Source organism: Triplophysa rosa, linkage group LG15 (assembly GCF_024868665.1).
Source record: "Triplophysa rosa linkage group LG15, Trosa_1v2, whole genome shotgun sequence".
Classification (NCBI taxonomy): Eukaryota; Metazoa; Chordata; class Actinopteri; order Cypriniformes; family Nemacheilidae; genus Triplophysa; species Triplophysa rosa.
Window position 1 is genome coordinate 1,867,587 of NC_079904.1, and position 22,809 is coordinate 1,890,395.

A 22,809-nucleotide genomic window follows, 5' to 3' on the forward strand; every position below is an offset into this window, starting at 1 on the left:
CAGATGACAACACAGTGGAGACATTAGAAAAAACATTTTCTCTATTTCTATAAAGACATAACATGTTTATTAGATGACCTGTCATAACAAAGAGTAAACGCTGGTATTTTAGGAATCTGCAGAACACTTGTTTAAAACTGAAACCTTTATTGTCAAACTGAAACAACTAAATAGTAGAGATGAACTGACATATCAGCCAACAATCGGAATCGGTTGATAGTTAGCTAGCCGATAGTTAAAAATCAGCCAATGATCAGGGCCGATTTATCCTGTCAATCAAAAGAGGAAAAATGCAATGAATTTGTGCTGTGTATATAAAAATGTTAAGAGACATCACCAGTTTGTTCATGTTCAATATTAATTGTCATTATATGAATTAATAACATTCAGAAAGTTAAGAAATATTCATTTAATCTTCAGAATTGGTATCGGTAGAAATCACTCTAAATAGTCGGCTATTGGTATTGGTGGAGAAATTTAGTATCGGTGCATCTCTACTAAATAGTTTTTATGTACATTTTTATACCCAAGTTTGAGCCAGCACATTTAACTAAGTTCATCAAAAACGACATTCAAACAATATTAAAGTCTTCAATTAAAGACTGCAGTAAATAACTGTAATTTAGCATCTGCTAACCATTATTGAAACCAAAAACAATACAAATAAGTATATAGAAATAAATATTTAATGTGTACATTTACAGTAATGTATTATAGCATGTGTACCACTTGGAGACTCTACAGGCCAGATTTACTAACAGCTTGCGGCAGCACAAATGCCTCTTTAGGTGAAAAAACGGTATTTACTTAAAACACACAGTAAAAATTAGCGCTGAAAAGGTGTGGACACAGCTGTTTTTGCGACTGACGTTATTGCATATGCATTTGTTGGAGTTTCCTCTTCAGTAGCAAACTTTATGGGGAGGAGAGCATTTCAATGAATCACACAACGTGATTTACTAAGGTTTGCACTCGTCATTGTACTGGTATTTGTGGCTTTATTTAACGTCCAATAAAAGCGTGTCTTAAACCCTGCGCTCATTTGCGCTGCTCTTGGTAGATTGCGTTGATTGCGTTGGTCATTATAGGAATGAGATATTGCGCCTGTTTTTTTATGTTTAATGTGCGCCATGTTAGTAAATCACCTGCAGAATTTTTTTTTTTAATTGCACTATTGCGCTATTTTGCGCTGTTAAGTAAATCTAGGCCCCAAGTCTTATTGCGTCTCATCACATATTGTGATTTCACATCTCCGACCTTTATTTATATGCACACTCCTGTGTCATCACTTAAAATGTCAGTAATTGTTGTGTTTTATATTCCTCAGGTGTTAGTTGGAGGCTCTGTCAGAGAACGCAGGGTTTTGGCCGCAATTCAGACTAGCAATTAGGAGGTAAAGTGTAAAGTTCGGAGAGGAGAGGAGTAATTTCAGCAGGTCAAGAGAGCGAGTCGCTCGCCATGCGTGTGTTAGCATGTTTTGTCAGAATCACGATAGCTGTGCTCGCCGTGTGAATTAGAGGCCAGGGACCGTATTTATCAAGCTTCTGCGAATAACTCGTAAGACTAAATCTTTTCTTGCATGTGAAATCACACGTACCATTGAGATACAATACAGCATAACTAGAATGCGCAAAAATATTGCAAATCTAATGCAATAGAGAATAACAAGACGACAATCCATAGCAATACAGCGTAACGAGAACGCACAACACTACTGATGATCCATAGAGCTTGAATAACTCGAATACGTGTAGCATTAATGAAATGTACGGACTGCGTGCCTTTTATCTTGTGCAAAAAGAAGCTTATTAAATGTAAATTAGATTAGACGTTTGCGTAGACGTTGTTTCATTAATAAATGCCTATCATCAATTCATACTTTAAAAAAAGTGGTGGGGACACGATCAACTTCCTGTCCCTCCAGCAGTGTTAATTTCGTTAACGAAAACTATGACGAAAAGTATTCGTTAACGACATGTTTTCACTGACGAAAACGAGACGATAACTAAATAAAAATGAATGCATTATAACGAAAACTGTAATAAAAATATACTGACATTTTCGTCGAAAATATTCTTGTCCCACCTGGCGGACATCAGTTTGCGCGCATGTGCTGCTTATCTCATATAAACGGCAGAAGTCTCTGGGAGAAGGGGAAGCACACACATGTATTCTGTGTCTCCACGCGGGTTACAAAGCGTCTTATTTTCTTCACGATCGCCGGTAAAACGCCGCAAACTTGAAGCGCGACTGCAGGCGAGTCACCCCGAAACACATTACGAAGGCAAGCTCAAAGGTTTTATATGCCAATGTTAACTTAACACGAGCTGCTGCATAACGTGAAATGCAACATAGAGTCAGCCAAAAGAAACCAGCGCTGTCCTCTACTGATTATAGAAGTGATGAAGTGAGTCAAACTGTACATTCCAACCAAATATGTAACATGTTTGCATGACTAAAGAAATGTAATACAATTTATATAATATGTCTTTTTGAAAGCTATTCTCATTCATTGCTGTCTCAAGCAAAGACAGTGCGCTCTTTCTTCAAAGAGGCATGCCATGAGCCAATAGCCTTTGAGTGTGAGCCCTGTCAGAGCGTTTCATTGGTTGAATGAACTGAATGAATACGCCCTACTTAACGAGTCAATTGAGTCAAATGGAATTGAACGAACTGGAACATGTCGTTCATGGTCTAATACTCTGCGTTCCAACAATGCATATCTAGTTACTGGAATTTTCTGAAAAATAAAGGTAATGACCTGGTTTAATTTCATTCTAAGGTGAAGTAAATTATGTCAAAACAGTTGAATCTTTGTATGGAACATTTAATTACACCAAGTAAATGATTTAAACCATTTAGATTTTAGTAGACTAAATATAATGTATATTTATTCGACTAAAATGTTTTTCATATTTCGTCGACTAAAACTAGACTAAAACTAAAATGATGGGGTTGACTAAAATGTGACTAAAACTAAATTGCATTTTCGTCAAAAGACTATGACTAAAACTAAATCAAAATTTGCTGTCAAAATTAACACTGCCCTCCAGCAATTACGCCTATGCAAGCGAGTACCGAATTTATGCGCGTATACCCTAGTAAAAAAACAATTCATTTAAAATGCATTTATTTCATAGCTTAAATGTATTAACAGATTTACTGACACGACTTACTGATATAAAATTATAATTAAACTTTATTTGGAGTACTATTTATACACAATGCACATTTCTTCATATTAAGTCTGTGTTTAAATTAAAATGTCACTTTTGATAAGGATTTTATGATATTTTAATAAAAATCAATCTTTCAATGCAAGTGTCATGGTTCTGCCCCATCTTGTCTTGCTTTTCTTGTTCTAGTGGCAGAACCATGACAGAACCTCTTGTTTCATGTGGAGAGGGACATTTTGGCACTGATTGCCTTCCATACTCTCCAAGTCTGTCATTGTTCCTGCCCTCTTGTTTCCTCGTTAGTGATAATTATTAGTTCATGCCCCGCACCTGTCCCCTCTTGATTTGATCCCTTATTTAATGCCCCTTTGTTCTCTGTGCTGTGCTGGTTCATTGTTATCTGTCACTTGTTTCATGTGGGTGAGTTCTTGTCTTGTTAGTGTAGTTTAGTTTTAGGTAATATATGGTAAATGTTATTTTTAGTCTAGTTTAGTGTAGTTAGTCTTTGTTCCTGTGATACCTTTGTTCTCTTGTTTTACTCCCTCCTGGGTTTTGTTTTGTCTTTTTGTTATTTATTATTAAAGTCCATGTTAACCCCTTACCTGCTGTCTGCGTTTGGGTCCTCTGTTCTTTGTCATTTTGTCTCACCCCACTCGTGACAGCAAGATATTTAAAGTGTACCCGAAGCATACTTGCAATAGTTCCACTTTAGCACAATCAAATACACTTAAATGTATCTTTAGTTGAACTTCAGCACTATTTCTGCACAATTAAAGTATATTAAGTACAAAATTAGTTGTTCCAATTTAGCAGACGAAGTATACCACAAATACATTTGCAGTGAACTTACATTAAGTACATAAGATGTAAATGGATTTGCAGTATACTTAGCATGAAATAAATGTATTTCAAATAAATATACTAAAATGTATTTTTCACTAGGGTAATGTGGAATCTACGATTCCAATGGTCAATCCCTCTGTCCAGCACATGTCTATGTCTCCTCAGCGCCATCACAAGCCCCTAGTGGCAAACCCTCCAGCTGTCTTAAATAATTGGGAGAGTAAGAGTGATTGTTAGCTTTAAGAAATGTGATAACTTGCTTTTAAGTTTGGAAGTAATAGTAAATGTCATGAATTCTCCGCACTTTGTATACAGATTTATATATACTATAGTATGCTACAATTTACTTAAAATGTCGTTCTCAACGCTTCGTTATGCTCTTTCGGCATGATTTACGTTTCCATGGTAACGACTTCTCCGCTTAGTGAATCTCTCTTCAGGATGATGGGTAGTGGGGCGCAGGGCATTCTGGGAATTTTTTGGAAATGATTTTCCACGGTGTGACAGGGCGGCGTGTTTACTAATAAACCAGAGAACGGATCTTCTTCACATCTGGGGAATAATTGCCGTATTGGGCTTCAGTTAAGTGTGTTACGCTTCCCTACCGTTTTCAAGAGCGAAAGAGCCCACGGGCACAAATTAACATGAGATTCCAGTTGGTGTAAATTACAGCGAGTCATTTTCCTCGGCATTGCCATGGTGATGTGTTCAGGCAACTGTAGGAAGTTTCTGATTTATGAATGATTTGAATCGCTGTTCTTCACCTCAGAGAGGAAGAAACTGGGCCAGTGTGAAGGTGTTTATCCGGGTTAAAACTGCTGCTTCTGTGTGCAGTAAACATTTAGACTTTGTTGATGCAGTAAAGCTGCAAGGGTTTCAATGAGAAATGAAGGAAGGGTGAATTCTGCTGAGCGGTACAGGACTGGTGTGTTTTAATGAGGATGGACCGCTTTCTGGAAGTCTCCAAAGCTTGATTTTCAGCCTGATTTATTTTGAGATCGTATTAAACTTGTGCAGTCGATGCTGTCCTCAAGAGTCTTGTGTATATGGTTTGCATTTTTATCATTCCCCTTACAGAAAAGACACATGAATTTCACATGTGATCACATGTATACAACATGTGTTTAACATGTGCAAAAAACACGTGTGATCACATGTGAAATGTGTGTTTTTGGAACATTTTGGTGTTTTTCCAAAAACACACATTTCACATGTGATCACATGTGTTTTTTGCACATGTGAATTTCGTGTGTCTTTTCTGTAAGGTTCGGAAGGACTGTGATTACCTGTGTTATATATGACTTTATACATGATTTTATATACAGAGCACAAATATGGCAGAAATTGTATTGATATTTTTTATATTTTAATACATTTTGTCGTATTTCTGTGTGTTTATTTTTTGAGGATTCTGTGTTTTCTGCAAGGTACACTTGTAAGAGTGTGCATTATCCTAAAGTTTTTCACCAATTTTGTATTCTAATTTATCATTATTTAAAAAGGTTTGAAAAGGTTTAGCTACTAAATAAATTAAGTACAATTTTTTTTCTTTCGGAAAGAACATCATAAAGTCTTCTCTATTTATTTCTTTTGTTTGACAAGCACCTTTATTCTAAAGGTACCCTCTTAAAAACAAAGGTGCTAAAAAGGTTTTGGTTCCACAAAGAACCATTCAGCCAAAGGATCTTTGAAGAACCATCTCTTTCTTTATGTTTTTATGATCTGAAGAACCTTTGTTCACCACGAAGAACCTTTTGTGAAACAGAAAGATTCTTCAGACGTTAAAGGTTCTTCTATGGCATCGAAGATCCTTTTGAAGCACCTTTTTTTAAGAGTGTAAGATGAGAAAACCTCATGTATTACAAATTCAAAATAGTAAATATTTCGTGTAGAAAGTGTTTTGGGTCTTAAAGAAGTCTAGAATCAGGTAAAGCCAACATTTACTTATCTCCTAAAACTGTTGACAGTATATTTGTGATGCCCCTTAATCCGTCCTGATTCGAAAGCCCCTATAAACAAACACTCGGTGCACAGCACAGAGTAATGACTTGGGCGGCCTGACAAAGCCGATCCTCCCTCCCCGTGTTTGGGATGTCCCAGGGCCCCCTGACTGGGACCCTCATCCTCCTCAGATCCTCCCCTCGGTTCTAGTGGAACACGACAGTTAATCCTCGTCTCGAGTGGATATGCAGTAAAACAAAGAGAACACTATTTAGGCAGCATGAGGTAACACGGAGCGTGGCAGTTTAAACCCTCTGCTCCTTTGAACGCAGAACAGTTGCAGCGTGTTTTAGCATGCTGGCTAAATTGACATTGGCGTAGCTGAGACAGAATGGCAGGGGGTTCCCAGAGGACGCGCGTGGCATTTGTTTGACAAATGAGCAGCGCTGCCGTCTTCACTGCTGGAGTGTTTGTGACAGAGTGCCAAACTGCATCTTCTGCATGCGGCATGCAGCAGAAACATGTGACCGGGACCAAAATGTCACGCCGCCACTGAATGTAAATCATGTACTACATATGCACATTACCCTTTTGTAAAATCTTTCTCTCGACCTTTCAGATCTGATCTGATCTGAAGATGCTTAAATGTATGAAATTACCAGACAGAAATATAACTGTGCTAATATAACTTAATAGTTTCTTTCATTACAAAACTAAAATTATTTAATAACATTTTATGGAAATGGATGTGATTGAGTCAATAATGATGAAAAAGCAACCAATAGGAGCTCAGAATTGATGCAAACTTCTTCAGTACTGTTGATTAATCGTCTCAAGCTGCTTGATAAAATGACAAGTGAACATTTCTGTGAATTTTAGACAAAGGGCGAATACTGAAGATAATCAAAAGGTTTATATGTTTTTGGAATGATTTCATCACAACACATTTCCCATACAGTAGTTATATTTGTGTTATTTCATATTTTGTTTACGGTTTTTTGCTTACTGTTACTGTTATTCTAATGCACTACTCATTTAAAGTTTAGGATCATTTACTCATTCTTAATCATATTTTTCCACATTTTAGAATAATAGTAAACCCATTTAAACCATAGAAAAACACAATTGTGACTGCGGAAATTATGTTGTGACTGAATGCATCCAAAAGCTATTCCTAAATACTGTACATGTCAAAATGAACTTGCAGTATTTGAGGTCGGAAAAAATACAGAGCATCTTTTCTGTTATTTTCACTTGTTTCTCCAGTTTTCGTTTTCTGCAAATAAATGCAAATAGAAACAATACTTTTGTTTGAAATTTGGGAAAAATATTGTAAGTAGTTCATAGAAAACAATAATAATTATTTGACCTAAGCACATACCTATAAATAGTAAATTCAGAAAAACTGAAAATGGGTTTTCGGCTGTATTTTAGCATCTTTAAAGTAGTCACACTTTGTCTAGAATTTGCAAAATTGCACACTTGACATTTTATCATCCAGCTTTTTAAGTCTTAGCCTGGAAAGCTTTTCAAACAGTATTGAATGAATTTCCATCTATGCGTTTTATTCATTATTTGGTCCGTGTAGTCCATTACTTTTAAATAAACATGTCGTTTTCTAATGAAAGATATTAATAAGTTGGCACAAATATATTTTGGTTTACAAAAGTAATTTCAATGGTTTTTACGATCATTAGAAACTTTGATGGTTTCTGTGGGTCTCTACTGGCAACGTGTTGGGTTCTATTGGTGGGATGTTATGTGGTAGATGGAAACCATCAAAACACCATTAAATCCAGTGGGACCCAAAACACACTACATAAAGTTACCACGTGTTAAACGTTACCTCATAACTCATGCCATGAATAGATCTATGTTAATATCCACCTGACATTTCACAAAAATTCAAACCAACTTTTTTTGCTTATTTGATCTCAGAACTTCATGAGACTTTAACGTGATAATTCTCATCTTGCTTTTTACGCAGATCCGATGGACCAAGACCGCAGGCAGCGTTTCCGATCGCTTCCAGGACTCCAGCGTATTCAACGAAACTCTTCACATTGCCAAAATCCAGAGACATCAGGGTGGACGATATTACTGCAAGGCCGAGAACGGACTGGGTTCACCGGCCATAAAGTCCATTAGAGTTGATGTCTATTGTAAGTCACTCCCGATACGTTTTTAGTTGGAATTCAATTCCAATTAGTAGTTCTTCACATTATACCTGATAGCTCTTCATATCCGATAAATGAATGCTTTCATTGGCCAGAGGAAAAGGTCATTGCTCAGAGATTGCTCTTCTATTGTTCGTGAGGTTTTCTAGTTATTTAGTCTTGGGTGGATTTGATGAGGAATTTTGATTTCATATTGAGATATCTGAATTTTGTGGCAGATGCGAGCACATTTAGTTCCCTGCTGAGACTGGAGCGGTTGTGAGAACGTCTGAGAAGCTTTTAATGTCTAAGGCTTAGACATGCGTTTATAGACAGAAACAGGCCAGTATCGGTTTGTATATCGGAATGAAAAATACATGAATGCCATTTGAGGAGTTTGTTGGCATCTGTTGTTTTAAAGATCGCCCCGGCCTTGCTGTACCTGCGCTACGTGTTTTTCATTAGCCGTGCGCTGCGGCGTTTCTCTTGAGAAATGTTAAAGCTGTTCCCGCGGGCTGAGCGCGATTGATGGGCTGATGCCAGCGTGGGTATTTTCAGCGCGCCGTAGCCTTGATTGTTACTTAGCATTGACATTGCTGCCGCGCTCTAAACACCTTCAGCATGGCAACGTGAAAAATTGCGTTCGGCGTTTTCGCCTTTGTTGCCGGGGATGGACAGTTCCATTCAACCTTAAGCGAGACGCGGTGAGAAACACGCGTTTAAATCGAGCTGACATCAGGACTTTCATATTTCACTGTATCAGAGCAAATCACAAGCACTTGAGATTTATGTGCATATGAATCTCGTGTAGATTCAATTTAATTTCATGAGATCTCAGAAGACGCACTTTGAAGGTTTGTACTTCAGCCCTATTGCCCGTCTCATTATCTTTTCTGAACAACGGATGCCCGTGTCCCCCTTCAGACCTGCGGGCGGGGTATAGATTGAGTGCATTTGGAGGGGATTTCCCATGATGCTTCGGTCAGTTGGCCTTTAATCTCCATCAGTTCTGCTTTGTACTAGTTGCTTTATGCTCGCTGCAGTTAATGAGAATGAAATATCGCAAGCGCTTTGGTTTACTCTCTGTGGTCCACTCTGCAAGGATTTTTAATCATCGATCTCTATTACTTCATGTTCGTGGACTTGACTCGAGCCGTAAAATAAAAATAAAAATTCTTGCATCATTTGCTTGCCTTCACGTCATTTCAAACCTGTATGACTTTCTTTCTTCTGTAGAACGTTAAATGAGCATTACAGAAGAAGAAGCAAGCTTTTCAATTAGGTGACAGTGCACAGGTTAAGGTAATGCAAAAAGAAATAAGACAGATTATTATTATTAACTACAAGCAAAGGATTGAGGGAAAGACGAGAGATAATAATTTAAGGCAAGCATGGCAGGGAGTGTATACAATGATGGGATATGAGAAGAGGAAATCATCTCTGAATAGTCATCATGGGGACGATGATTTGGCCTTTGCAAATGAACTTAATGAATTTTTTGGAATATTTGAAACATCAGACTTCAAAACTGAGCAGAGGGCAGAAGGCAGTCATATCATCTGAGGAAGTCTGTAGGACCTTTAAAAGGGTTAATATAAGGAAGGCCGCGGGTCCTGATAGAATAATAGGTAGGGTACTTAAGGAATGTGGGGAGGAGCTCAGTATTATTTACAGTAATAAATATTTACTGTTTATGGTGAATATGAGCTGTTACCATCTGGGCGAAGATATAGGGTACCGTTGGTACGGACTGCCCGTGCACAAAGATCTTTTATATTCTCCAGCATAGCTTTGTTAAATAAATCCCTGTGATACCACAGGTGTGTCTGTATTCCTTTCTTTTGCTATTGGAAAATGGGAGGTCTGGTGTTTAATGTTGGGTGTATTTGTTATGCGTTGTTAATGTAATGTCATGTGCTTTGCTTGCAATTGACAATGTTGTTGTTGTTGACGACTGGAGGGTGCCACAGATACAAGGAGATGTTCCGCAAGGACAATAAATAAACAATACAATACAACACTAAAGAAGGTATTTTGAAGATTTTTGACATCGAGCCCCATTGACTTCCATTGTATGAACACAAATCCAATTATCAAAATATCTTCTTTTGTGTTCCACTGAAGAAAGAGTCACATACATGTTTTGAACCACATAAGGATAAATAAACTAAAGAATTTTTATTTTTGGGTGAACTGTCCCTTTAAGAGAGAATAGGACTGGTCTACAGAGCATTGGAATAAAGAGTTTGATCTCAACATCAGATTTGAAATGCATGCGTGTTGTGAGCGGGACCGAGACGCTGTGACCTGCTGTAAAAATTGTGTGAAATCTCTCTCTGTGAACATCTGAGGATGTTCTGAGTCGACAGCATCTGTGCAGACTGTAAATGCGTCTGTTGTGTTAGTCAGAGATCAGACTGAGTCATTCGTCTTGCAGCTTCAGACATCAGACGTCCACGGTTGATTCAGACAGAGAGACGATGCAGTCGAACCCTGCTGTTCTGTCTGACAACCTGTGGGGCTTATAGGGATAGTTCGCCCAAAAATGAAACGATTTCACACTCATGTTATTTTAAACCTGTATGACTTGCGTGATTATAAAATATCAGTTGTGCAGTGGTTGTTTTTTGAGTCGGACTGCAGGTGGATTGTAAATAAGATTTGAAGAATTTGTTTCCGAGTCCCTTCCATTGCCTTTCAGCTTTAGTTTAGCTTCTGTTTTGTCTGTCTGGGATTTCGGCTACAGTAGAGAACCGCAGGTCACCGTTTGATTTCCACCGAGATGAATTGTCGGGCTGATGAAGGCAGGCAGACGCCACTGTCCCGGACTGAAGCTGAGGAAGAGATTCATTGCTCCTCTGGCTTTCCTATTGGCTCTCATTATTTCCTCATCTTCATCTCCGGGAGAGAGAGTAAGATCTGTCTCTGCCGGGTGAAGCATCCATCAGCCCTCGAGCGGCGACCTGACGGGCCGGCCAATCCAAAGAGAGCAGCACCTGTCACCGATGAAGATGAAGGTGCGGGAGTGATGCGAGCGGAGAGGCGGAGTTTACTCTTTGCCCTCCTGCTGTTCTAAGTGGTCGCCAGTAGTGGTGCAACAGATCGCAAAAGTCACGGTTCAGGGGTCTCATTTATAAAACTTTGCGTAGATTTTGGCTTTATATATCCCTGACAGAAGACGTATGTGTGCGTACGTGTATCTCCACCCCGTCACCCAATGCACCTCGCACTCCTCGCTGTTATTAAAACAGTCAAACGCGCAACATGCCACAGGAAAGTGTTTTGAAGCAGTGCAACGTTTTGTTTAACTTTTAGATGTAAGTTTAGTGCTTAACTCCAAGAGTTCAAGGCATATAGAGACAGTTTTTTGCAGTCTTGATGTAAAATTGAATGTAAGAGGCGGTGCGTCTTGAGTCCAGAGCAGAATGAAATGCTCTTCTGCATTGTTGTGTTGTGCAGCTGAACAGATGTGAAGCAGGATCATTTACATTTATGCATTTGGCAGACGTGACTTACATTGCATGATACTATACATTTGTATTTGAGTATGTGCAATCCCTGCGATCGAACCCATGACCTTGGTATTGCTAGCGCCACGCTCTAACCACTGAGCCACAGGAAAGCGCAGGATCAGGCATGTTAGTGCGTCACAGTGCCCTTCTGGAGCCAACACACGCACACACACACACACACACACACACACACACACGCACACACAACCACACACACACACACACACACACACACACACACACACACACACACACACACACACACACACACATGCATTACTATCCCCATGGGGACAGTCCATAGGCGTAATGTTTTTAATCCTGTAAAAATTTTATATTTTATCCCCTAACCCAACCCCTAAAGATCATAGAAAACTTTTTGCATTTTTAGATTTAAAAAAAATATTGTTCTGTACAATTTATAAGCTTTTTTTTTGCCCGTGGGGACCTCAATTTTGAGTCCCCATGAGTTGGTGTGGATTCAGGTTTAGGTCCCCACTAACATATAAAAAGCAAGTCCACACACACACACAGTCCTTTGGCCTCTAGACTTCTTTGGTTTCACTGCTGAGAGTTCATCAGAGACTTTCATTTTTATAAAGGCAAAAACCTTTTTGCCAGGCGTATTGTAAGAATCCCTTTCAAGGGTTTAGTGTGGCATTGTGGGAGTTTTTAAAACTTCAGTGAGGTCTGAATGCATGCTGCGCCTCGTTCACCTACAGTACTTATACTACGCACTAAATATATATTTTTTGTGTTTGTAGCAAACAAAGTATGCAGGTACTGGTACGTTGTTGCACGCTATTGTGATTAAAAAGATACCGTGAGCTTTTTTATTGTGATGTTTATGATGTAGTTTAATTTATTAATTCAGTAAATTATCACCTACTGTATCTGACTTAATTCTTTAGACCTATCTGAATTTAATCTATTAATCACTAAATAGTAGGGATGTAACAATATCAAAATCTCGTTATACGAAAATATCTTGGTGAAACTGTCACGGATCTCAGGTGTGGTGAGACAAGAACAGAGGACCCAGGTGCAGACAGCGGTTAAGGGGTTAACATGATATTTAATAACAAAGACAAAATACAAAACAAAGACCCACGTGGGGGTAAACATAACAAAACAGAGGAACAAGAACAAGACTAACTAAACTGACAAGACTAAACTAATAACACATCGCATAGGAACACTACAAACTAGACTAACTAACATGACAAGAACTCACCCACACGACACAGTGCAATGACCCGACACAAGACAGAGAACACAGGGGCATTAAATAAATGGACAAATCAAAGGGGAACAGGTGTGGGGCATGAACTAATAAACAACCAATAACAAGAGATACAAAAGGGCGGGAACACAGACAAAGACCGGAGAGAGTATCGAAGGCCGACAGGGTCAAAATGACTCTCTTCACACATAACAAGGGATCCTGCCGTGAGATTCTGCCACAAGATCAAGAAAGACATGACAAAATGAGGCAGAATCACGACAGAAACATCCACTGGACGGTATTTATTGCAATATTTTAGATGACAACTGATGACTTTTAAAGTGCCATAAGCATCCTCTTTTAATCATAACTGTTGCTTAGAGGTATGAGTTATAGTATGAGATGGGTCAAATGATCTAAAAATCCCTTTTATAAAATAAAATGATTGCACAAGATAGACCTTGACAAAGGTAACATCTATAATTATTTCTAACATTCTCTATGTAAGGCCCGGAAGACCTGTCGTTTCATCTGACCACGAAAATATTAAGACAATTTTGCTATTGCAATAACAAGATATCAATAATATTGTTACTTCCCTACTAAATAGTCCCTCGCGCAATGGCTTGTGAGTAATATCATTAGTGTGCATGAATCTGCACTTTGACTTGTTTATCTTAAGAATACTTATTTTAAAGTATCACAATTTAGAATATGCTACAGTTGTGTCACAAATGACATACTACACTATGCACTGTGTACTTGACCATCTTGGGTGTATATTTTCAAAGGGTAGTATCGCTTTTAACTAGCCGGAAGTATTTTCCTTATATGGGCAAGTGACATCAAACGTACAACACAATGAAGGTCAATGAAAATCAAATTGGACAGCATGATTCGGGATGCACCTTAGCTGTAATTTTGAATAGTACAGATCGTATGCGAGTTGGGATGCAGGGATATAGCCCATAATAAGATAATAAGCATTATCTGAAAAACCTGTTTTGTAAATCTGTGTTCTATATGTATCATGTTTGTATAACGTATATATAAACATATATACGTACATATAAAATGTCTCTCATGAAATGGATGGAAAATCTTAATAGTCAGCAGCATAATTGAATAATGTACACTTTCTGTGTTGATGTCTGTTTTCAACAGCAGGTTGAAATTGAAATCTGGTACCTGCGTCGAGTTTGGCGACACTTCATCTTGCTCTTGCCAGGGTCACATTTTCAGCAGCCAGTCGTAATGTGCGAGATCATCCATCTAGCGTGAGGAGAAATTATGTTTGCGGCACAGCGGGCCAAAGGTTCTCCTCTCGATTTCTTTTCCCCGTGCGGCGTTCAGCTGTGGCCACCGGCTGCTTTTAGATATAGCCATTCGACAGGATAATGACAAAGATGTTGATCGGCGGGGTAGGTGGGACGTAGGTGGAGATGGTCTGGTCTTTTATTTCATCGAAAAGCTACTTTTTATCAGTTCTGTTTTCTGAATCATGCATCATTTTTTTCAAAATATTAAAAACATGATATTACAGTATATTACCGCAATTCCCAGTGATATGCTTATACTTTATCATTTGAGCTATTGGGCGTGATGTCTCAGGAAATGTCAGTTTGACGTTATGTGGCTTTAATCCATGATCAAATACATACATACATACATTAAATTAGTTTCAGATGGAGATGGCAATAAAAAGGAATTTGAGGAATTGCGGTGACAGATTTGTGTGTTTGTAATCAGAGGCTGCAAGTGAGAAAGTTGTTTTTGTAGCACGTCACACAACCACCGTCAGAGTTGCTGAACTGTTAAGGTCTTTGCACATTCAGTCCGAAATTTTCGTATGCGTTTTTTCGTATTTGGCGCTCGTTTGTACGGTGTCTCTGAATTGTCAAATTGCATGCATACGTGTCTTTTGCAAGCGCATTGTGTGCATTCGCATTTATAATACGTCCGTTTAAGCGGCCAACGCCTCCGTTACGGCCCCATACGTTAGCGGCCCACCGGGAAAACGCCCAGTACGCCAGATGACCAGTCCGCCCCTGGCCTTAAGACTGTTCATTTAGAATGGCAGCACTCCCTTCCAAACTTTACAGAGGTCTGTCTTTGTTCTCACAACTGTTGTGGCGATTTAACTCGTAAAACTGTGCGACCAGCGTCTCAGTGCGCGTTGAGAAAAGTTCTTCCTGAGCATTGAATAAACAATCCAATAAAAAATTAAATAGCGATGTGAGCTGGGTGGGTTTTCTGTCCTGTGTGTCTCTCCATGAGATCTCATCAGAACAGTGAGGGCTCAGACTGAGAGTTTAATGAAACGCACCATGATCTCCCGCTGTAATCTATACTGGTCCTAATGGAAAAACAGCCGTCAGACCCTTCAGTCTGTCAGTTGTGGGTGTTACAGGGCCAGAATTAAATGCACCCCGACTGGGCGGCACTAATCAGCATCCTGACTGGGTTACACGTGACCCGGGTGACATTTGCGTGGTCGTTTTCTGCTTTAAAATAGGCACGTTGTTTGGTAAAGATCAGCCGTGTTCTTGCATTAGGGAAACATGATGAATAGAGTCGAATTACAATCGAGCAGATGTGAAGCAAATGAGACTCTTAACGCACAGTATATTTCAAAAGTTCATGTTTAGTTTAAGCATGTCGCTAGGAATATTCTTACTGTTTGCTAGGGTGTTTGGGTGGTGTTTAGCTTGTTTTTCATCATGTGTCCTTATTCAATATTAAAATAAATTGCTGTAATAAACATGCACTGTATTGTTATTGTGAACACATCAAAATCCTGTAGCTCAGTGGTTAAAGCATGGCGCTAGCAGTGCCAAGGTCATGGGTTCGAACCCAGGGATTGCACATACTTAGAAAACAAATGTATAGTATAATGCAATGTAAGTCGCTTTGGATAAAAGCATCTGCCAAATGCATAAATGTAAATGTAAAATACCGCAAATGATAAGAAGTACCTTATTATCTGAATTGTTTAGATTGTGTCAGGTGTTATGCAAAATAGAAAACGAATTAAGAATTTAATGTCAAGAAATGTATTCTAAAACAGATATTAAATATTTTGCATTTTAATCTTTCATGTCTGTGAACAAAATGTGTTATTTTTAGATATTGGTTGAAAATGTTCTGATTCTTTATTTTGGTTTGTTCTTTTACATTTGAATTGGTTTGTGCACTTCATTTTTTATTTATAATTCATTTACATTTAAAGGAGTCAAACTTGTTATTTAAGGCAAAAATGAAAATAAACTGTAATTTATTCACTTTTCATTTTGTTCAAAACCTGTCTGTGACTCTTTCTTCAGTGGAACAAAAGAAGGTATTTTGAGAAATGTCTCGATGGTTTTTTGTTCATACAGTGGAAATCAATGGCATTCGGTGTTCTTTCATTAACAACGTTCTTCAAAATATCTTCTTCTGTGTTCTGCAAAAGAAAGTCATACAGGTTTGGAATGACATGAGGATGAGTAAATGGGTGAACTATCCCTTTAAGAGGACATCGCTGAAGTTTTTATGATCTGTTACTGTAATAAACTTTAATGAAACGTCCAAGCAATTGTCACGATATATAAATTTAATACCGTCGCATGTCCACGGCGGTCTCTGTTTTGTGTCCTGGCACACAGCGTTAATTTGAATGGCTTCGAAATGCAACAGCACAAAAAGTAAACTCAAAAGCCAAAGCGGTGAAGTCTAAACGACACACTTCTCGATACCCAAACCGACCGTGACAGAGATGAAGCAAGCAAAGACCGCAGATGAGGTTTGAAAGCTCACCGTGTCACCGTAATGCACTAGTGTATTTATTTAAAGCAGCGTGCTCTGCCAAACCAGCCCGACTCAACGCAGCGTTTTGTGCGTCCAACGTCTTGGTAAAGGTAATTGCTCCTACCTGCGTGGCTATAATGGATCCTGGATGAAGTATTGACCGCCTCTAGATTTTGATTAAGGACCTGCGGGGCAGAACACGTCTTAATGAAAGTGAGGAATCAGTATTCAACGTGGCCCCTCGCACTCTCTGATTAACTTTGGATCTCAGTCGGTTCCAGGGCGGTGGAAGAGACGCTAAATTGAAGCAGCTTTGCCGATAAACATTTTCATCGTGTTTTACTTTTCCTCTTGAAATCTTAATGGTGTAAGTAGAGGATTTTATTGGCATCATTATGGGCTTTAAAGAGCGTTAGAGTTCATGATGAATTCATCGCATGTCACTCTGCGGGCCAATGGATCAATCTTTAAGTTATTATTAGTGGGAAGTAAATATTAGCACGCGGGATGACATCGAATTTATGACGAGATCCATTTGGAAAGGTTTAAGAAAAGGACACCCTGGTAATCCGGGTAAATCTGTCCAATTCACATGACATGAACCCTGAGAAAGAAAACTCACAAAATGAGATGTCTTCATGTTTTCTTTCAGACTGCAATGAGATTGACGGCGACTCTAAACTCTCCCTCATCAGAGTCAATGTTGATACGATATAACATAACTTTCCACAGAAATGAAAGACAACCTTCCATGGGTATTCACAAACACAGTCAATCTCGCCAAGGGGAATAAAGGTCGGCTCAATATTATTCCAAAGGCTGATGGGAACAATATGAGTGTTGGTAGAGGACATTGGTGGTCCATTGTGAGGGTCAGCAGGTGTGGTTTTACTGCTTCTTGCGTGAGGGATCGTCCTACCGGGTCATTGATCAAGAACGTCAATATGTCCTCTAGAGGAAAGTTTGTGTGGAATGAATCTGGCAGGACTTGAAATGATTTTTTTTTCTCCGATGATAGCGTTGAGTGATTTAGTCCGTCTCAATGTTTCATTTTCAGTTTCACATATTACATACAGTCGTCTGTGTGACAGCTGAGTTACTCTATATCACACAAGCTGTTCTCTTTTTAAACGTTTTTTCGTCCTTTCCCTAATATGTATTTCTTCTGAAAGCAATGTTCTCTTTTGTATAGGTTTGGACCGAGGTCTTATCATTTCTCCAGACGGTTTGGAAACGGTTTTTATGTTAAAGGAGTCATATGTCACGGCTAAAACGAATATTTTCATTTGTCTTAGATGTAATGCAGTGTGTATACACGATTTAAGGTTCATAAGCGCTGTATTTTCCACATACCGTGGATGTTTGTATTTCCTCTTTGCCCCGCCTCTCTGAAACGCGCAGATTTTTGACAAAGCTCATGGCTCTGAAAAGGTGTGCTATGATTGGCCAGTTAATCAGTGCGTAGTGATTGGTGGAATACTGCAAGCGTGTGAGGGAAATGTAACGCCTCTTACCATATTTGGAACATCAGGTTCCTCTTCAATTGTACTGACAGGTACGCCACCTTGCGTATACATACTTGCGTATACATTTGGGCGGTCTTAGTCAAATCAGACCACCAACTGACGTAGATTTGTGGGGGTGTGGCTACACGAGGCGTTTCAGGCAGGTCTGGGTGAGCATTCGCTTTAGATAGAATGACTCTTTTGTTCAGACACTTTAGTTTTTGCAATTTTACGTGTCTAATACATGCATGGGCAACTTATAACACACCAAAGACACAGAAAAACACCTATTCGCGCCATATGACCCCTTTAACAGTCACAAAGTGAATTGCCGTTTCTTGTGTCTGATCTCAGATCTGGACGATCCGATGGTGACGGTTCATCAGAGCATCGGCGAAGCTAAAGAACAGTTCTACTATGAGAGAACGGTGTTCCTGCGCTGCGTGGCCAACTCCAACCCTCCCGTCCGCTACAGCTGGCACAGAGGACGAGATGTTCTCTCTCAAGGCTCCGATAAGGGCGTGGAGATCTACGAACCCTTTTTTACTCAGGTAAGAATTAAACACGCGCTAAAAAGTGTCTCCAGATGGTAATGCTGTGGTTTGTTTATTTATTATTTGTTAGGATGGTCCTCTCTGTTTGTACTGTTTACACTTAATTGTCCTCTTGTGTGTTTTCTTTTTAATGCGAAGATGCTTTGAAACAATGCAATATTCATTTTCATGAATGGTACCGTGTCATTGTGTTGTAGTTCAGTCATGTATCATATAACAAACATGGTACTTTTATATAAAAAAACACAATAGTACTGAATTGTTACTATATTCATGTATCATATTGTCGCTGCCGTTCCAAACCTCATATAACCAAATTCGCAGTTTTTCAAATGGAAAAAACGAACAGTTCTTTTAAATAATTTAATACTGTGCTGTCAAAGTTGACAAGCACTTTGTAATACTTTTTATTGGTTGGATATTAGCAAAACCTTGTGACAGACATAAAGGGTGACTAATAATAATGATTTATGCAAAAAATAAACATCACATCATGAAATATAGAGATACCAGACGGACAGGAGCGATATCCTCTAAGTTCATGTGTCATTATATTGACTCTTGTTTCTCTTCGCTTGTTCAGCCAAACACTTTATATTTCCAATAATAATATCTAAATAAATACATTGTTTTATAATATCAACAGTGTTGGGTAAGTTACTCTGAAAAGTAATTAATTACTAGTTACTAATTACATATTCAATAGTGTAATTAGATTACTGTACAAATTACTCTCTCCAAAAAGTATTTAGTTACTTATTACTAATTACTTTCTATATCCTACATCAACCTTGATTAGTTAAGTGATTGAAGGATAGACATGAAGCGGCTTATTTAATTCATTCAAATAAGTAATATTAAACTACATAAAGTTCTCTTATTAACTGACCAAAGTGTTACAAATGTGAGAATTATACATTAAAGCACGGATTTTAAAGTTAGACTTTGAATTTTGATGTCAATTCCACTATTGCACACACATATATTACACCGAGTATTTCGTTTAATTACATCAGAAGTAACTAATTAAATTACAGAAAAAATAAGAGTAATGTCTTACTTTACTTTTTCAAGGGAAAAGTAATGAAATTACAGTAACTAATTACTTAGTAACTAGTTACACCCAACACTGAATATCAATACATTCAGGTGTAATAGTGCACTTTTTAAGTAGCTGGAGTGAGTTTAATTTGTCGTGGTAACTAAAGGTTAATGGTGTAGACGATAGCTGAAGTAGTTTATTTTAAGCAAGGAGTGTAACTAGAGCAGACAAATCTCAGTGCTTTTGACATCGCTCTCACTAAAAACTCGCAGGCGTCTTCGAAACTCAGCGTGAGGCTGACGCTTGTAATTAGCACACGTATGATGAATATTCCTCCTGTACTCCCCACGGAGAGCACACACGCACATCGCCAGCGTTCTGAGACTTTTCACGTTCGTCGTGCCACTAAATGTCAACTTACCATTTCACACGCTTCAGGCCAGCGAGGAACGAGAGCAGACGCGCTAACGTCCGCCTCACGTGTCGTCTGTCTGCTCTGCTGTAGTCGTCATGAGAACAGACGACTCGTAATCTCCTTCTCACGCCGTCTGCTTGTCTTCTGTTAATCTCACAGTTTCTCAGCCTGATCTCAGTTTTTCACTTATTGGTGTGCACCGATGTAAAACAAATCAATAGGGATGTAATGATTCACTCAGCTCACGATGCGATTCACGATCTCACGATATGATTCATTTACGATTTATTATTATTATTATTACAAAATTAGTTGAGACAAATTAGAAATGAACAACTGCCCTTTTCTTATTTCTTAAATGCTGCGTATTTCTTTTTTTTTAAACAAAAATATCTTCAAATACAAAAAATACAAATTCAAAATCAAATAAAAAATGAATAATACAAAAGTCTCTTTAAAATAAATAATTATATTGACTCTTGTTTCTCTTCGCTTGATCAGCTAAACACTTTATTTGTATTATATAGTTTTACAATATCAATTCATTCAGTTATAAGTAGCTGAAGTGAGTTGAATTTGACGTAGTAGCTAAAGGTTAATGTTGTAGATTGTAGCTGAAGTAGTTTATTTTAAGCGAGGAGTGTAACTAGAGTAGACAAATCTCAGTGTTTTTCCGAATCAAATCAAAAATGAATAATACAAAAGTCTGTTTCAAATAAACAAACTAAGACTGTGCTTTTCTTGGATTTTTTTACATTTAAGAAATATCAGCATATACACGTTTTCCAAGTTTGCAGTAAACACAGCGGCCCCTGCTGTTCAAAACATGTATTGCGATTCAAATAACGGCTTGAATCGTCACGTATCATAATCGATTTTCGACCGGCTCACGTTGAATGGTCACATCCCTACTAATCAGCAAATTTATCGTTTTCAGCGCACGTGTCTTTTCATATGCCGATCTCGTAATAAGTGCATTTCTGTTGAAATTGGTTTCCCATCAGGGGCTTGACAGCTGAACGCCAGGAGCTGCTTGAACAAACCGATATCAGGCAGATGGAGACGGACGGCTAATAAAATTACATTTGAATGATCATCGGAATATGAATGCGAGGGAAGCTCTTGGTGTCTGATTTGTAATCTGTTGTGATGAGCCGTTACATCACCGTGAGGTCGGCTCAGGGTTTGAAGATTCTGTACCAGCTTTCAAACACAACAGTCTAAAGACCCCCTGCCTCGTTTGGCCTTAATGTGGCGTCAGAATATGATAAGACACAGGCAACGGCGTCCTGAGAGCTGTTATCAGTCCCACAAATTAAAATTCTAAAGGTCGGCTTTGAATGAGGAACGCAACTCAGTCGGTTCGTAGTAAATGGATTTGAATAATAAGATGGAGATTAATGATGAACTCACGCACTGCAGACGCACATGCCCACAAATCCACCTGTTTGTGAGTTTTTATCAGTTGTCTGACTCATACGGTGAAAACATTCCGATCAAATTGATCTCTTCATTATTACAAGCTCAGATTTTTGAAATAATGATGACTTGATCGTGAAAGATTGTCCTGCAAAAAAACGAATTCTTTACCATTAAACCTTTCGAGATGCACCGATACTAAATTTCTCGACCGATTCCCGATTATTCAGAGTGATGTCTGCCAAAATTGATGCTGAAGATTAAATTCATATTTCGTAACTTTCTGGATGCTATACAGAGCACATATTTATTGCATTTTCCTGTCCTCTTTTGATTGAAAAGAGCTTTTAAACAGTCTGTACTGGTAATGTGTTGGGTTCTATTCATAAAAGCATCATTACATCCTACTGGAATAAGACAAAACACATAAAAAAACTTTGTACACTGCAAAAAAGGACTTTCTTACTTAGTATTTTTGTCTTGTTTTCCAGTACAAATGTCCCAAAAAAATCTTGAATCAAGATGCATTTTCTTGATGAGTAAAATGACCTAAGAAAATAAGTCTTGTTTTTTTTTTTTTTTTTTTATTTTTCATTTTTTTTTTTTTTTTAATTATTTATTTTTTGTTATTTTTTTTTTTTTTTTTAAAAACAAGACTTTTTTTCTTAGGTCTTTTTTCTCATCAAGAAAATGCATCTTGATTCAAGATTTTTTTGGGACATTTGTACTGGAAAACAAGACAAAAATACTAAGTAAGAAAGTCCTTTTTTGCAGTGTAATGGTTTTAATTAGAGATGCACCGATATATCAGCCGATAAAAGCAATTGTTCACACTATTGGCTGATTCCGATATATCGGTGCATCTCAAATTAAAACTATTGTTTTGTCTTATTCCAGTAGGATGTAATGGTGCTTTAATGAATAGAACCACATTTCCAGTAATGACCTTATTATAGTTTCCTTTAAAACCAATACAATTCCCATTATAACCAGTAAAACCAATAGAATTTCTAATGATTCTACTTTTTGTCAGCGAGGAGTAGAAATGTTTTGAAAGCTTATTTATCTATGGAAAATCTATTTGTAATTTTCCCTACATACTGTATGAAGAAAATGTGTTCATGGAAATTTGAACTTTATGAAAGACATTAGTGTCAGTTTTAATTTCAATAAGCCTGTAGCTGAATGAGAACGAAATAATGTAATCATTGTTGAAACATTCAAATCATCTCTTT

General features: G+C 38.1%; 1 protein-coding gene across 4 annotated transcripts in view; it reads left to right on the top strand.

The window, feature by feature from the left end:
* Nucleotides 1-22,809, top strand: part of LOC130565717 (MAM domain-containing glycosylphosphatidylinositol anchor protein 2-like) — a 109,479-nt gene that overhangs the window by 36,632 nt on the left and 50,038 nt on the right. For all 4 annotated transcript variants that reach the window (XR_008964405.1, XM_057352739.1, XM_057352741.1 and 1 more), the window contains exons 4-5: nucleotides 7,948-8,122; nucleotides 18,499-18,695. Coding sequence is in view for 3 of the 4 variants with exons in the window: in XM_057352739.1 (XP_057208722.1) it covers nucleotides 7,948-8,122; nucleotides 18,499-18,695 (372 nt within the window). In the remaining variant the exon portion in view is untranslated. The remainder of the gene's footprint in view (nucleotides 1-7,947; nucleotides 8,123-18,498; nucleotides 18,696-22,809) is intronic.